This window comes from Nicotiana sylvestris, chromosome 3 (assembly GCF_000393655.2).
Source record: "Nicotiana sylvestris chromosome 3, ASM39365v2, whole genome shotgun sequence".
Lineage (NCBI taxonomy): Eukaryota > Viridiplantae > Streptophyta > Magnoliopsida > Solanales > Solanaceae > Nicotiana > Nicotiana sylvestris.
The window spans coordinates 178585559-178600668 of NC_091059.1; the positions used below are offsets into that span (position 1 = coordinate 178585559).

General features: G+C 39.8%; 1 protein-coding gene across 1 annotated transcript; it reads right to left on the minus strand.

Annotated features, from left to right (window-relative positions):
• Window positions 1-7221: 7221 nt before the first annotated feature.
• LOC138888420 (uncharacterized) lies at window positions 7222-8476 on the minus strand. The gene is made up of 2 exons (XM_070170280.1): window positions 7425-8476; window positions 7222-7327 (listed from the first exon to the last, which is right to left on the minus strand). The coding sequence occupies exons 1-2, from the start codon at window positions 8474-8476 to the stop codon at window positions 7222-7224; spliced, it is 1158 nt and encodes a 385-aa protein (XP_070026381.1).
• Window positions 8477-15110: the final 6634 nt, after the last annotated feature.

The window sequence follows — 15110 nt, forward strand, 5'->3', positions numbered from 1 at the left end:
CACGGGGATTCCCATAACGTCGATACAGAAAGTAAAAGGTACAGAATCCTTTGGCCAAATTTCCGTCTCGGATGTCACGACTGATGCTTAACAAGTCCAAAAATTTATAAGGGGTTACTGTTCTCGGTGCCACCGGGTATTGACTTCTAAGACTCCCTTCGAAACCGGCATAGCCTGCTATCTCTTTCAGTGTAGGAGTTAACCCGAAATCAGCAAAGTGAAATACATTATGCGCTGGGTCCCAGAATGGTATCAAGGCCTCAATCACGTCTTTTCTTGGCTTAGCCTTCAAAAGCCCGATAAGACCACCCAATACTTTTGTCACAACCTTCCTGCTATCTTCCCCCAAATCATGCCATCACATATGTAGCTCCAAAGGGATCTCTTCACGAACTGAGAAAGGTTCATTTTGAATTGTGCTCATTCTGCACATTTATTAAGGTGATTTTAATTAAAAGGAAAATATGACTCGTTTTGACTCAAAAAATGACCATTTTTTTTTCGAAATTTTCACACAAATATCCGGCTTTGCCAATACGGCCTTTCAGCACTTCGAAAACGAAGATTTTAAGGCTGTGTCGGCTAACCAGCCAAAACCTTTAAAAGTGACTAAAAGTGGTTGTTCTTGCAAAAACAGCCTTCCGACGCCCTTTTAGGGACATTTGGCTATTTCTGACAAGAATGACATCACCCTATTTATTTTCAAATTAAAGTAAAATTTTTGTTCTTTTGTGTTATTTTTGCAAAAAGGAAGTTGGACCCGATGGGGGTTGCCTACGTATCTCACAACCAGTGAGAATCAAACTGGCATAGTTCGGGAATTTTTTTTAAGAAAATAAACCCAACTTCTTTTTCTTTTCCCAAAAACACAAGGATATTTTTTCTATTTTTCTTTAAAATCCACAAAATTCCCCTCTTTTTTTTCAAAATTCTGGCAGAGTTTGAGTATATTTTAGGGACATTGGTTTTCACCACAGGTAATTACCTCACACTGCTATTTTCTTTTCCAAATTCTCTCCTTTTATTCAAAAGCCGGTCAGTATGCAAATCTGAAGCAAATAAATGCACAAGTAGCAAGTAAGATGCATCAGGATGGTCATTTTTGTTTTGGGTGCACCTGTCCTAGACAGACCCAACCCCTGTGTTGAGTCTCCAAAGTCAAAATGCACATGATGCAAACAAACGTTCCTACTAGGGATCCGGCATGAGGTATTGTTATACTAGGTTTAAAAACCTGGGTTTATTTGTTTTAGACCTGGCTTACCCGAGCGGACAGCTCGAGCCGAGGGGGGCAACGTACCGGGAATACAGAAGCTTCACCGGCTTTATAACTTGTCCGAACCTCGTTATAAATTTGGAATATGACTCTAACAGAAAAGAAGTCACACGAAGTGCACACTTCTTCATGATTTAGAAAACTTAGAGAGAAGAGGGATTTCGCAACAGTTTATATACAGTTCACGGAATATCAAAGCAGTAAAAGCAATCAATTAACATATTAGGCCCAAAACAAAATCAGATAATAGACAAAGCCAACTATAACAATTATTCTAAGCTCGAATTTTTGAACCCTGAACCAGAGATTCTGGGTTCGTTCCCCAGCAGAGTCGTCAGAGCTGTCGCACCTCCTTTTTACCTACACCCCAAAAGGGTGTATAAGGGAGTTTTTCCAACTTAAAGTGACAATCGAAACGGGATTATTTTATTTAAAATCAGAGTCTCCCCTTGGGATAATTTATGGTGTCCCAAGTCACCGGTTCAAATCCCGAATCGAGGAAAAGATTGACTCTGTATTATAGTCCGCGAACCAGAAATCCGAGTAAGGAATTCTGTTAACCCAGAAGAAGGTGTTAGGCATTCCCGAGTTTCGTGGTTCTAGCACAGTCGCTCAACTGTTGTATTCAGCTTAATTGTCAGATTTTTAACGATTATGAACCTATATGCAAATTTTAACTTTTAACCACTTTTATTTAATTTTTAAAGAAGATTGAACGTCGTTTAAAACGTATCTTTGGATCGCGCCACATGAAATGCACCCACAATCCTAAACACATTTTAGTCAACATTTTAAGATTTTGATTTGGGTCATATGAAATGCACACCCGAATTTAGGAAGGTAATGTTATTTAACGACGCGCCTAAAGCAGCTACGCGTTTTGAACTTTGCGAGGGCCATGGAAAATTCGCTAAATGGCACGCCTCGAATTCTAAGGATTAAAATATTAACTAAGCGAGGGCCATAAGTTATACATTTTGGCTAATCGGCGTGCCTCAACCCATTTTTAAAGGGTCTAGTTAGTTAACTAAAGGTCTAAAGTGATTTGAATTCCATCAAACAAGGGTCTTAACCTTTAAGGCTCAACAAAGTGTAACAACGTTTCGCTAATATAAAATCCAATCAACAGCAGGCCCAAATCAACAACAGGCTCAAATCACAAATGAAACAGGGGTCTTGAACATAATTGGTAGCGCATCGAAAGGCACTGGGCCAACGCTAAAGGCCCAGCTGCAGATTTTAACGCCAAATCATACATAAAAACTCAAAATTGTACACATTTTATTGAATACCAATCATAAAACTATGTTTAGCACATGACTGAACTAACATCTTTGCTTCTTTGATTATTTAAACATAAAGCAACTAAAATTATAATTCTGATCTTGTCTGCACCTCGGACCAACGCTTGCCTTGGACTCACAAGACCACATTACAAGGAAAATGAACTTTGGGCCCAAACGAGCCCAAGCCAGATTTCAAGGCCAACTACTGGAGGCTTTAAGACTCGATATCGAGTCTCCTCAGAAGCAGATAACATATGTATAACCTTCCTTCCTAAGAATAAACAGGCCTCAACCTGCAAGGCTTGAAATGTATAGCTAAACTAGAGAAAACTGAGCAGCATGCTCTCAATCCAACAACACTGGCCTCAACAGGCCAAAACAGACCTGAAACATACTTGACATTACTAAAATTTCTTTGCAGTAGTTTTCTACTGCCCATACATAAGATCAGGGACTTTCAAACATTTAAGCTAAGCAAGTGAAAAGGAAATATTTATAAAACACCATAAAAGAATCTACAAAGATAATGACAAGAAACTAAATAACTTATGTGAGCCTAGGAGGAACATGAAGACAAAATATAATAGACTTCGAAGCTGGTAATGTAACAGAGAAGGGCAACAATCAGTTTCTTCGACTCGAATTACATGATTCCAACACAAATAGCCATAACAAGCTTCATTTCCATTCAAGGTTTGAAGGAAATACCTAGAAATAAGATAGAAACCAAAATAGTGAAGAATCAGTAGCTAGCAGCGAGCAACACAGCACAGATTTGAGCAACTATAAGTAAAACCCAAGTTCAACACAAGTTGACACACAGCAAACCCCAAGACCCAACCTTGAACTAGTTCCAAACCCAAATCAATTCACACTCTACCTCAAATGAACTAAAAATGCTTCAAAACTTTGAAAACCTTCAGAAAACCCAAACAAAAGATCAATGGAACAGTGAAAACTTCAAACAAACTAAACCCCAAAGCTTTTCCAGCATAAGATCAAACCATTTACGCTTAAAAGTCTTCAGAAATTGTTCTGAAATCTAAGAACGACTTAAGATTTAGGGCTGAATTCCAATGGAATAGTATTTTCTTATAAATTTTAGTCGTCTGGTGTATTTCTGATTTTTCAGCTCTCAAAAATCTGACTTGAGCTCTAAGTAACAATGCCTTTATAGGCAAGCTACTAGGGCAGCCTCAAAGAGTTCAAAATTGTACTTAAAACCTTCTGAAATTTTCATTTTAACTTAGAAATCCCTAGTGTAAACCTCAGAATTTCAAAATAGCCCCCACCCCAGCTTCTAGGAAGCTTCCTTTTCAGTTACTCAAGATTCCCTTCCCCAATTTCCTAAATTACCCTTTTTATCTACTGTTATTTACCCTCCCGACCAAATACGGGTCAAGTTGACCCTGGGTTGAGTTAATCCAAAACCCAATCCAATCCAACGAGCCTGAAACCTAAAGGTACAAACCCTAGGCCCAAATCAAAACCAGATTATCTAAGGTGAAAAAGAACAGAAGCAATTCGAACAATTTCCAAACCCGCATGATGAACTAAATTTAACAAATCAGAACTAATCTAATTAACAGATTAATTGTACTGATTAAAGAAGAAGGTTTTCTTAAAACTAACATGCATCACAAAACAGAATGGGCTGGAGTTCAGAAGAAGAGACTGAAGTAGAAGAAGAAAAACAAACGGAGTAAAACTGGAGAAGAAATAACAAAAGAAAATGAAATACCTAAACGTGCCTCGGACCGTGAAAGGTGGTGATGGATCTTTGAACCTTCAGATTCTTGGCTCAATCTGAGACTAACCATGTGTTTTTATCCAAAACACACGGATACCATCAGAATGAACCTAAAACTTTGAGGAAACCCCGAATTGGAAAATTTGGACTTTTTAGGGTCAAGCTCTGATTCAAGATTCAAGAAGCTCGGGCAACATTCGAGGGGAATCGACCCGGGATTTGGGAAGAGGGGGCCAGGGTGGTTCTGTGGTGTGATTTTGGGGCCGATTGGACGAGTTAGGGTTTTGGTTGTCCTCTTCGATTCAAGATTCGAAGAATTCCAGTAGGATTCGAGGGGGGATTTGGAGATTTGGGAAGAGGAGAAGGAGGGGAGTCTATGGCGTTAATTTGGGGTCGATTGGAGTACCGCCGCCGGCGGAGACGATTTTCGACAAGCGGTTCCGGCGGAGGTGATAAGGGTCTGGTGAAGGAGATGAGAGGGGGTAGGGGGCTGTTTGGACACTTATATATCAATATGAGGTTAGTTCTGGACCGTCAGATCAACTAACCGGTCCAGAACTAACCTCGACGGTCGAGATCAAAGGATAACAAAACGACGTCATTTCCAATGATATCAATGGCATGACATCACCCTTTGTGTTATACACTCTTCCTTACCAAGCATATATAAAACAAGGACAAGCAAGGCAGGAAGCATAAATGATATCAAGGAGAGTGTATTAACGGATATTCCAAACAATTCCCAATCACAACTTTCCAAGTCAACAATGATTCAACAAACCTCAAGAACCATATTATTCCAATACTTCCACAAATCTCATAAATGATCCACAACACAAGTATAGAGTCTAGCATCCCAAGAATATCATTTATAGAAATGTAGTAATGATTTCACATATAGATGGTCGGATTAGACACATTAATGTATTCTTATAATTTTCATCAAGTTTGATCAAGTTATGACAAACTAGATCTTGATATCTAACACTTAATATTATGTTCTTAATATCTAAGAGTCAAGTAAGGCATTTAACAGAATGTCACAAAACTCTAAAAACACAAATATAACATAATCAACCCATCCGAGCATGATTAACCCTGGCACATACATATACACTCGTCAACTCATATATGTATTACCCCCTTATGTGGCAAACAATGGCAAATAGGAGGAAAAATTCCCTCAACAAAGCTAGGCAAAACACTTAACTCAATTCGACCAATCCAACACTCAATTTAGTCTTTTCTTCAACAAATTCGCCTCCGCTCAACTCAATCTAGCCAATGACGACTTGAATACACCACACAGTGCAAGAGAAAACAATTCCAATTAAAAAAACTATGATTTTCATTCAATTTTTAAAAAGTCAACAAAAGTCAAACTCTGGGCCCGCTTGGTCAAAACCCGGGTCCAAGGGTAGGTCTTGACTACCCATAACCTCAGGAGTCCAAATATGTATTTTATTTTCAAATCCTAGTCTTATTCGACTCTTAAATCTCAATTTTTCATTTTTCAAAACTTTGACAAAATCCCCAAATTTTTCCATGGATTTCCCATGAATTTGATGTTAAATCTTGTAAAATCATGAAATATAGATGGAAATTGGTTAAAGGTACTTACCCAATGATTTGGTATAAAAGTCCCCTCTCACAATCGCCTCACCTCGAAGCTAGGGTTCAAAAATGAAGCAAAAGCTCGGAATTCTCAGCACTTAACAGGCTGCAGATGTCGCATTTACAATAGGGGGTTCGCAAATGCGGGAAAACTATCGCAATTGCGAACATGACAGATTCCTGCTGAGGTCGCATTTGCGACAAAGTCTTTGCAAATGCAGTAGAGTCCTTCGCAAATGTGAACTCTACCCAGCATCTCAGACCTCGCAAATGCGATGGCTGCTTCGCAATTGCGGCTGTCACATTTGCAACCAATACATCGCAAATGCGATGATACCAGTACTAGCTATCAAAACTATGAAAAATCATTCCGAAACCAATTCGAAAGTCATTCGAGCCCTCAGGGCTCCAAACCAAATACACACACAAGTCTAAAAACACAACACAAACTCGCTCGCGCATTCAAATCATCAAAATAACTTCTAAAACCACGAATCGGACGCCAAAACGTATGAAAATCAAACTTAAACTTCAAGAACTTCTAGAATCACAACCAAGCACCCGAACCCTATCAAATCAACTCTGAATGGCGCCAAACTTTGCAGAAAAGTTCCATATGAAAAGACGAACCTACTCGAAGCTTCAAATCACACATGGCAACCTCGAAACGATGAATCACACCTCAAGCTGAAATCAATGAACTTTGAAAATTCAACTTCCACAACCGATGCCAAAACCTATCAAATCACCTCCGAATGACCTCAAAATTCACACACGAGTCGCATTTGACATTACGGACCTATCCCAACTTCCGGAATCGAAATCCGATCTCGATATTAAAAAGTCCACTCCAGTCAAACTTCCTAAAAATCCAACTTTCGCCATTTCGAGCCAAACTCAGCTACGGACCTCCAAATCACAATCCGGACGCGATCCTAGGTCGAAAATCATCCAAAGAAGCTAACGGAACTGACGAAACTCCATTCCGAGGTCAAATGCTAAAAAGTCAAACTTGGTCAACTCTTCCAACTTAGAACTTAAATTCTGAAGTTCATTCTTCCAAATTGCTTCCGGATAACTTGAAAACTAATACCGATGATTTATGCAAGTCATAATACATCATTCGAAGATACTCGAGCCCTCAAAACACCGAGCAAAGTGCAGATACTCGAAACGACCAGTTGGGTCGTTACACAATTGCATTGACAGCAACCTTCAGCCTACTACAGAGTAACTTGGAAATACATTTGTACAGGACATTGCAGCAAGCAATGGGTCTGTACTGGCTGGCACTTTCAGTAACCTTTACCTTTGGGATCAATACAATATTGGCAGTGTTGATTTGCCTTAACAGACTTCCATTGTTGAGGAATGTCAATACTGCCTCTGTGATGTCCTTCCCTACAATGTCCCATGCTGATTTGAAAAGCCACTTACATAGCCATCTGGCCCCGGGCTCTTATTGCTATCTATTTTAAACATATCTTGCTTCACTTACCTTTTAGAGTAAGGCTTAATTAGATTAATTTGTTGTTCCATTGATAAAGGCTGTCCATTGTTGAGAATGCTAGTGAAAGCTTTCAATCTATCAGACTGCTTCTTTCCTAGTAAATCAGTGTAATAATCCATAAATATATTAGCAATAGCTTCTTGTTCAGTCTGCCAGTTTCCATATTGATCCTTCATCTGAGTGATTGCCTGCTGCAGTTTTCTATGTTTTATAACTGAGAAAAAGTACTTAGTGTTGTCATCTCCAAGATTTATCCAAGTAGCTTTACTCTTTTGTTGCAGGAACATCTCTGCTAAGGATGAAGATTTCTTGAACTTTTGGAATTTAATCTTCTCATCCTTCTGGAATTGTGCATTTAAAGGATCAAGTTGCAATAGTGTCTGAGCTTGCATCAGTGATACTTTATCTTCTTCTGCTTCCGTCACTATGTTACTGAAATGTTGCTTATTCAACTCTTTCAACTTCCCTTTTAGCTGTTTTAATTTCTGCACTACTTGATACATTTTGCAACCATCAATTTGTGCATCCCATACTTCCCTAACCTTAGCAAGAAATAAAGTGTATTGTGCCCAAACATTGCTATAATAGAAAGCTGTCCTTCTTCTAAAGTTACTCTCATTCAACATCACTTTAGCTGGGCAATGATCACTGATGCCTTCAGGTAGGAAGGTTGCTCTACATGCATGCATAGTATTTAGCCAGACTTCATTAATAAACATCCAATCTATTTTAGAGAAAATTCTATGATCATCACTTCTATCATTCCAAGTGTACTTTTGTCCTTGTTGAGGAAGCTCAATTAGACCACATGTATCCACACAATTATGAAAATCCACAACTTCTGTCGAAGTTACTGGATCCCCACCACCACCACCACCACCAATTCTATCTTCAACATTCAACACATAATTGAAATCTCCTGAGATTAACCAAGGTTGCTGACATGTTGAGCTTTGTTGCTCTATTTCCTCCCATAACTCCTTCCTCTCCTCTCTAGTATTATGTGCATACACTACTGATAACATAAACCTCAATTGCATAGGAATGTATGTTACCTCTCATGTAACTACTTGAGTTGTGCTCATTTTAAGCTGAATATTATAGTAGTCTGGCCTCCAACTTATTCAGATTCTGTCATTGTAACGGTCTCCCAAGTTGTTTATGTTATTCGGTCCCCTGAACATACTACTAGCTATTTTCTCGAACTTGTTACTTTTTATTTTTGTCTCCAACAATCCTACTAGATTAACTTTTTCAACATTGGGACTTGACCTCCCTTTGCTTATTTGGGACATTAAGCCCCTAACATTCCAGCAGAGCATATTAATCATTCCCTGATTGAGGAATGGGTTGGCCTCCCACATTATCTCCAACATTAGCTGTAACACTACAATCTAGTTTAGTCCTATGGAGAACCTGAAAGGTATTGCTACTTGTCACCTGTTGTGTCTGCTTGTTCTGGATCCTTTGTGCATGCCCTCTTGATGGTATTATCCATACAGAGTTTGCTTGTTCTTGTATTTTTTCTTTCAGGGGAAGTTCCTTTTGTCCTTCACCTATTTTTTAAATCTGCTGCTTCTCCTTTGGATCTTCAGAGAGTGGTTTATCAGTCCCCATTCCTTCTGGCGCTGCCTTTTCTTTTTGCTCATCTGTTTTTGGCCCCTTCTTTTTTCTAAATTCTGCTTCTGAGTGACCATATTTGTTACAGAATTTACATAATGTTGGCTTCCAGTCATAGATCACCTTTTGTTCTACTAGTGATCCTTTTTAATTTCTAAACAGAATACAGTTTGTAATACTGTATCCATTCCCACCTCTACCAGTAACCAGCAAAATTGAGCCATATCTTCTTCTCTGTATTTTGGTCTACCATCAATGACTTTCCAATTAGACTACCTATCATACTTAAGTCTTTTGGACTCCAATACTTAAAATCTAGTCCAGGCAACTTTATTCAAATCGGCAATGTATAATTCTTCGTAAATTCCATGTTTGGGCACCAAGCTTTGACAATGAATGACTTAGTGTCAAAGTGATAGATTCCTCCCTGAATTGCTTCATTTTTCTCCAATTCTGTATCAAACCTCACTAGTACAATCCCATTTTTTTAGCATTGAAATTTTATTTATCCCATGTTTAGCCCAGATCCTCTGTATATATCCATTGAGTACTGGAAATGGAGGATGAGCTCCCAACACATAGCATACCACGACATTCTTCCAATATTCAATTTCAGATGCAATGTCTTCTAACTCAATATCTACAATTGACGACTCACCTTGCACTTTAGGAGCTACATACTCACGTTTGAAATCAGCATTTGATAATTTTGAGATATCAAAATTCTCCCAAATCAAGCTCTGTTTAGTTGGTTGCTCGAGTTCCTCCTCCAACTGATCAACCCAGACTTATTCCAGCTACTCGAGGGACTTTGCTGCTTATTTCCTGACTGTACTATCTCACTCCATTGTTGAATTGCTTTCAATTTGCCTGCCTTCTCTGATTCTCCTACCGGAATTACTGTTGCATTGCTTTCCTGTTCACCTAGGGTTTCTATCAATTGGCTGCTTTGAACTCGTTGTCCTCGATTTTGATTGGACTTAGCTGTTGTTTTCTTCGCCATTAGAGCCTTCTGAGATGGAACACGCGCCCTCTTCCCCATGGCTAGCGCACATTACTTAAAGTGCACCGAGAGAAAAACGAGCCATCGTCAGGTCTCTACTTCCTACTGTTTTGCTTTTTTTTTTTCTCTTTATAATGCATATTTTGTTATTGCTATAGCTAAACTGAAGCAAACTAGTAGTACTAAATTGTATGAGAAATGATAGCGAACAACACACTGTAAACGTCAATGATATGGTGAAAAATATCATAACCCTTATTTGTATGAGTAACTGCAAAGAACAGTGATGATGTCCATCTCATTGAAGAAGTATTAGGCATGTGCCTAATAAGAGTTTTCTTTGGTTTGGTAGCCAACCTTGTTGACTTGGTTTGGTTGGTAGCCAACCTTGTTGAATTAGTTTGGTTTGGTAGCCAACCTTGTTGAATTTCTTTGGTTTGGTAGCCAACTTTGTTGAATTGTGAAAAGTGTGTGTAAATTGTCAAATATTGTAGGCTTTAGAGGGTGAAGCTTTGGCTATAAAAGGAGAGCTTCAACTCTCATTTCTACACACCAACAAAGAGAGAAAGAAAGAGTAAGGTTTCACAGACAAGGTATAAGAAAATAGTCTGTGAGGAAAATAGAGAGTGAGCGATATTGTAGTGAGGTGGGAATATCAAAAGAGGGTTATTTCTTTTGAGTGTTGTAGTGGTCTTTGGAGTATTTACCTCCGACCTACAAAGTTGTAAAATTCCTTACTATAGTGATATCAGTTGCTCCTCTCGGGGTCGTGGTTTTTTCCCTTATTCAGAAGGGTTTTCCACGTAAAAATTTTGGTGTCATTGTTACTCTTTTATTCTTGTTAATTACCGTATCTCGGTGCTACATTATTATTCCGCTTTATTACCGTGAATATTATTTTGGTAAGGGGTTTATTCCCAACAACTGGTATCAGAGCACGGGTTCTGCTCGTTCACTGAAATACTATTCACTGTCGGTAGTACTATACTTGGTGAAAAAATAAAAATGTCCGGAGTAAAGTACGAGGTAGCAAAATTCAACGGAGATAACGGTTTCTCAACATGGCAAAGAAGGATGAGAGATCTGCTCATCCAACAAGGATTACACAAGGTTCTAGATGTTGATTCCAAAAAGCCTGATACCATGAAAGCTGAGGATTGGGCTGACTTGGATGAAAGAGCTGCTAGTGCAATCAGGTTGCACTTATCAGATGATGTGGTAAATAACATCATTGATGAAGACACTGCACGAGGAATTTGGACAAGGTTGGAAAGCCTATACATGTCCAAAACGCTGACAAATAAATTGTACCTGAAGAAGCAGTTATACGCCCTACACATGAGTGAAGGTACGAATTTTTTGTCACATTTAAATGTGTTTAACGGACTAATCACACAGCTTGCCAACCTCGGAGTGAAAATCGAGGAAGAAGATAAAGCCATCTTGCTATTGAACTCGTTGCCATCTTCGTACGATAACTTGGCAACAACCATCCTGCACGGTAAGACTACTATTGAGTTGAAAGATGTCACATCGGCTCTTCTACTCAATGAGAAGATGAGAAAGAAGCCTGAAAATCAAGGACAGGCTCTCATCACAGAAGGTAGAGGCAGGAGTTATCAAAGGAGTTCGAACAACTATGGTAGATCCGGAGCTCGTGGGAAGTCAAAGAACCGATCCAAATCAAGAGTCAGAAATTGCTACAACTGTAATCAACCAGGTCACTTCAAAAGAGATTGCCCAAATCCAAGGAAGGGCAAAGGTGAAACCAGTGGCCAGAAGAATGACGACAACACAGCCGCCATGGTGCAAAATAATGATAATGTTGTCCTCTTTATAAATGAGGAAGAGGAATGCATGCACCTGTCAGGTTCAGAGTCGGAATGGGTGGTTGACACAGCGGCATCTCACCATGCCACACCGGTAAGAGATCTTTTTTGCAGATATGTAGCAGGTGATTTCGGCACAGTGAAAATGGGTAACACAAGTTACTCAAAGATTGCGGGGATTGGTGACATTTGTATCAAGACAAATGTCGGATGCACATTGGTTCTAAAGGATGTGCGGCATGTACCTGATTTACGGATGAACTTGATCTCGGGAATTGCTTTAGACCGAGATGGATACGAGAGCTATTTTGCAAATCAAAAGTGGAGACTCACTAAGGGATCATTGGTGATTGCAAAGGGAGTTGCTCGTGGCACGTTGTACAGGACAAATGCAGAAATATGCCAAGGTGAATTGAACGCGGCACAAGATGAGATTTCTGTAGATTTGTGGCACAAAAGAATGGGTCATATGAGCGAGAAGGGATTGCAGATTCTTGCCAAGAAATCACTCATTTCTTATGCCAAAGGTACAACGGTAAAACCTTGTGACTACTGTTTATTTGGTAAGCAGCATAGAGTCTCATTTCAGACATCGTCTGAAAGAAAATTGAATATACTTGATTTAGTATATTCTGATGTTTGCGGCCCAATGGAAATTGAATCAATGGGCGGTAACAAATATTTTGTTACTTTTATTGATGATGCTTCACGAAAATTATGGGTTTATATTTTGAAAACCAAAGATCAGGTGTTTCAAGTTTTCCAGAAGTTTCATGCTCTAGTAGAAAGGGAGACGGGTCGAAAGCTAAAGCGTCTCCGAAGTGACAATGGAGGTGAGTACACTTCAAGGGAATTTGAAGAGTATTGTTCAAGTCATGGGATCAGACATGAAAAGACAGTTCCTGGAACCCCACAGCACAATGGCGTAGCCGAGAGGATGAACCGCACCATTGTGGAGAAGGTGAGAAGCATGCTCAGAATGGCTAAACTGCCTAAGTCATTCTGGGGTGAAGCAGTTCAGACAGCCTGTTACCTGATCAATAGGAGTCCATCAGTTCCGTTGGCGTTTGAAATCCCAGAGAGAGTCTGGACCAACAAGGAGGTGTCCTACTCGCATCTGAAGGTGTTCGGTTGCAGAGCTTTTGCACATGTACCAAAAGAGCAGAGAACAAAGCTGGATGATAAATCTATTCCCTGCATATTTATCGGATATGGAGATGAAGAGTTCGGGTACAGACTGTGGGATCCTGTAAAGATGAAGGTCATCAGAAGCAGAGATGTAGTCTTCCGAGAAAGTGAAGTTGGAACTGCTGCTGATATATTAGAAAAGGCGAAGAATGGTATAATTCCTAACTTTGTTACTATTCCTTCTACTTCTAACAATCCCACAAGTGCAGAAAGTACAACCGACGAGGTTGTCGAGCAGGTGGAGCAACCTGGTGAGGTTATTGAGCAGGGGGAGCAACTTGATGAAGGTGTCGAGGAAGTGGAGCACCCCACTCAGGGAGAAGGACAACCTCAACCTCTGAGGAGATCAGAGAGGCCAAGGGTAGAGTCACGCAGGTACCCTTCCACAGAGTATGTCCTCATCAGTGATGAGGGGGAGCCAGAAAGTCTTAAGGAGGTGTTGTCCCATCCAGAAAAGAACCAGTGGATGAAAGCTATGCAAGAAGAGATGGAATCTCTCCAGAAAAATGGCACATACAAGCTGGTTGAACTTCCAAAGGGTAAAAGACCACTCAAATGCAAATGGGTCTTTAAACTCAAGAAAGATGGAGATGGCAAGCTGGTCAGATACAAAGCTCGATTGGTGGTTAAAGGCTTCGAACAGAAGAAAGGTATTGATTTTGACGAAATTTTCTCCCCCGTTGTTAAAATGACTTCTATTCGAACAATTTTGAGCTTAGCAGCTAGCCTAGATCTTGAAGTGGAGCAGTTGGATGTGAAAACTGCATTTCTTCATGGAGATTTGGAAGAGGAGATTTATATGGAGCAACCAGAAGGATTTGAAGTAGCTGGAAAGAAACACATGGTGTGCAAATTGAATAAGAGTCTTTATGGATTGAAGCAGGCACCAAGGCAGTGGTACATGAAGTTTGATTCATTCATGAAAAGTCAAACATACCTAAAGACCTATTCTGATCCATGTGTATACTTCAAAAGATTTTCTGAGAATAACTTTATTATATTGTTGTTGTATGTGGATGACATGTTAATTGTAGGAAAAGACAAGGGGTTGATAGCAAAGTTGAAAGGAGATCTGTCCAAGTCATTTGATATGAAGGACTTGGGCCCAGCACAACAAATTCTAGGGATGAAGATAGTTCGAGAGAGAACAAGTAGAAAGTTGTGGCTATCTCAGGAGAAGTACATTGAACGTGTACTAGAACGCTTCAACATGAAGAATGCTAAGCCAGTCAGCACACCTCTTGCTGGTCATCTAAAGTTGAGTAAGAAGATGTGTCCTACAACAGTGGAGGAGAAAGGGAACATGGCTAAAGTTCCTTATGCTTCAGCAGTCGGAAGCTTGATGTATGCAATGGTATGTACTAGACCTGATATTGCTCACGCAGTTGGTGTTGTCAGCAGGTTTCTTGAAAATCCTGGAAAGGAACATTGGGAAGCAGTCAAGTGGATACTCAGGTACCTGAGAGGTACCACGGGAGATTGTTTGTGCTTTGGAGGATCTGATCCAATCTTGAAGGGCTATACAGATGCTGATATGGCAGGTGACATTGACAACAGAAAATCTACTACTGGATATTTATTTACATTTTCAGGGGGAGCTATATCATGGCAGTCTAAGTTGCAGAAGTGCGTTGCACTTTCAACAACTGAAGCAGAGTACATTGCCGCTACAGAAACTGGCAAGGAGATGATATGGCTCAAGCGATTCCTTCAAGAGCTTGGATTGCATCAGAAGGAGTATGTCGTCTATTGTGACAGTCAAAGTGCAATAGACCTTAGCAAGAACTCTATGTACCATGCAAGGACCAAACACATTGATGTGAGATATCATTGGATTCGAGAAATGGTAGATGATGAATCTCTAAAAGTCTTGAAGATTTCTACAAGTGAGAATCCCGCAGATATGCTGACCAAGGTGGTACCAAGGAACAAGTTCGAGCTATGCAAAGAACTTGTCGGCATGCACTCAAACTAGAAGACAGTGCTACCTCCTCTAGATGAATGAGACTGGAGGGGGAGATTGATGATGTCCAT

Bases quoted from the DNA above. Each gene is read 5' to 3' on its own strand.
- LOC138888420 (XM_070170280.1), bottom strand. From the start codon at position 8,476: ATGCAATTGAGGTTTATGTTATCAGTAGTGTATGCACATAATACTAGA. The intron at 7,328-7,424 runs GTAAGTGAAGCA...GGGACATTGTAG, and splicing joins ATTAAGCCTTACTCTAAAAG to GGAAGGACATCACAGAGGCA.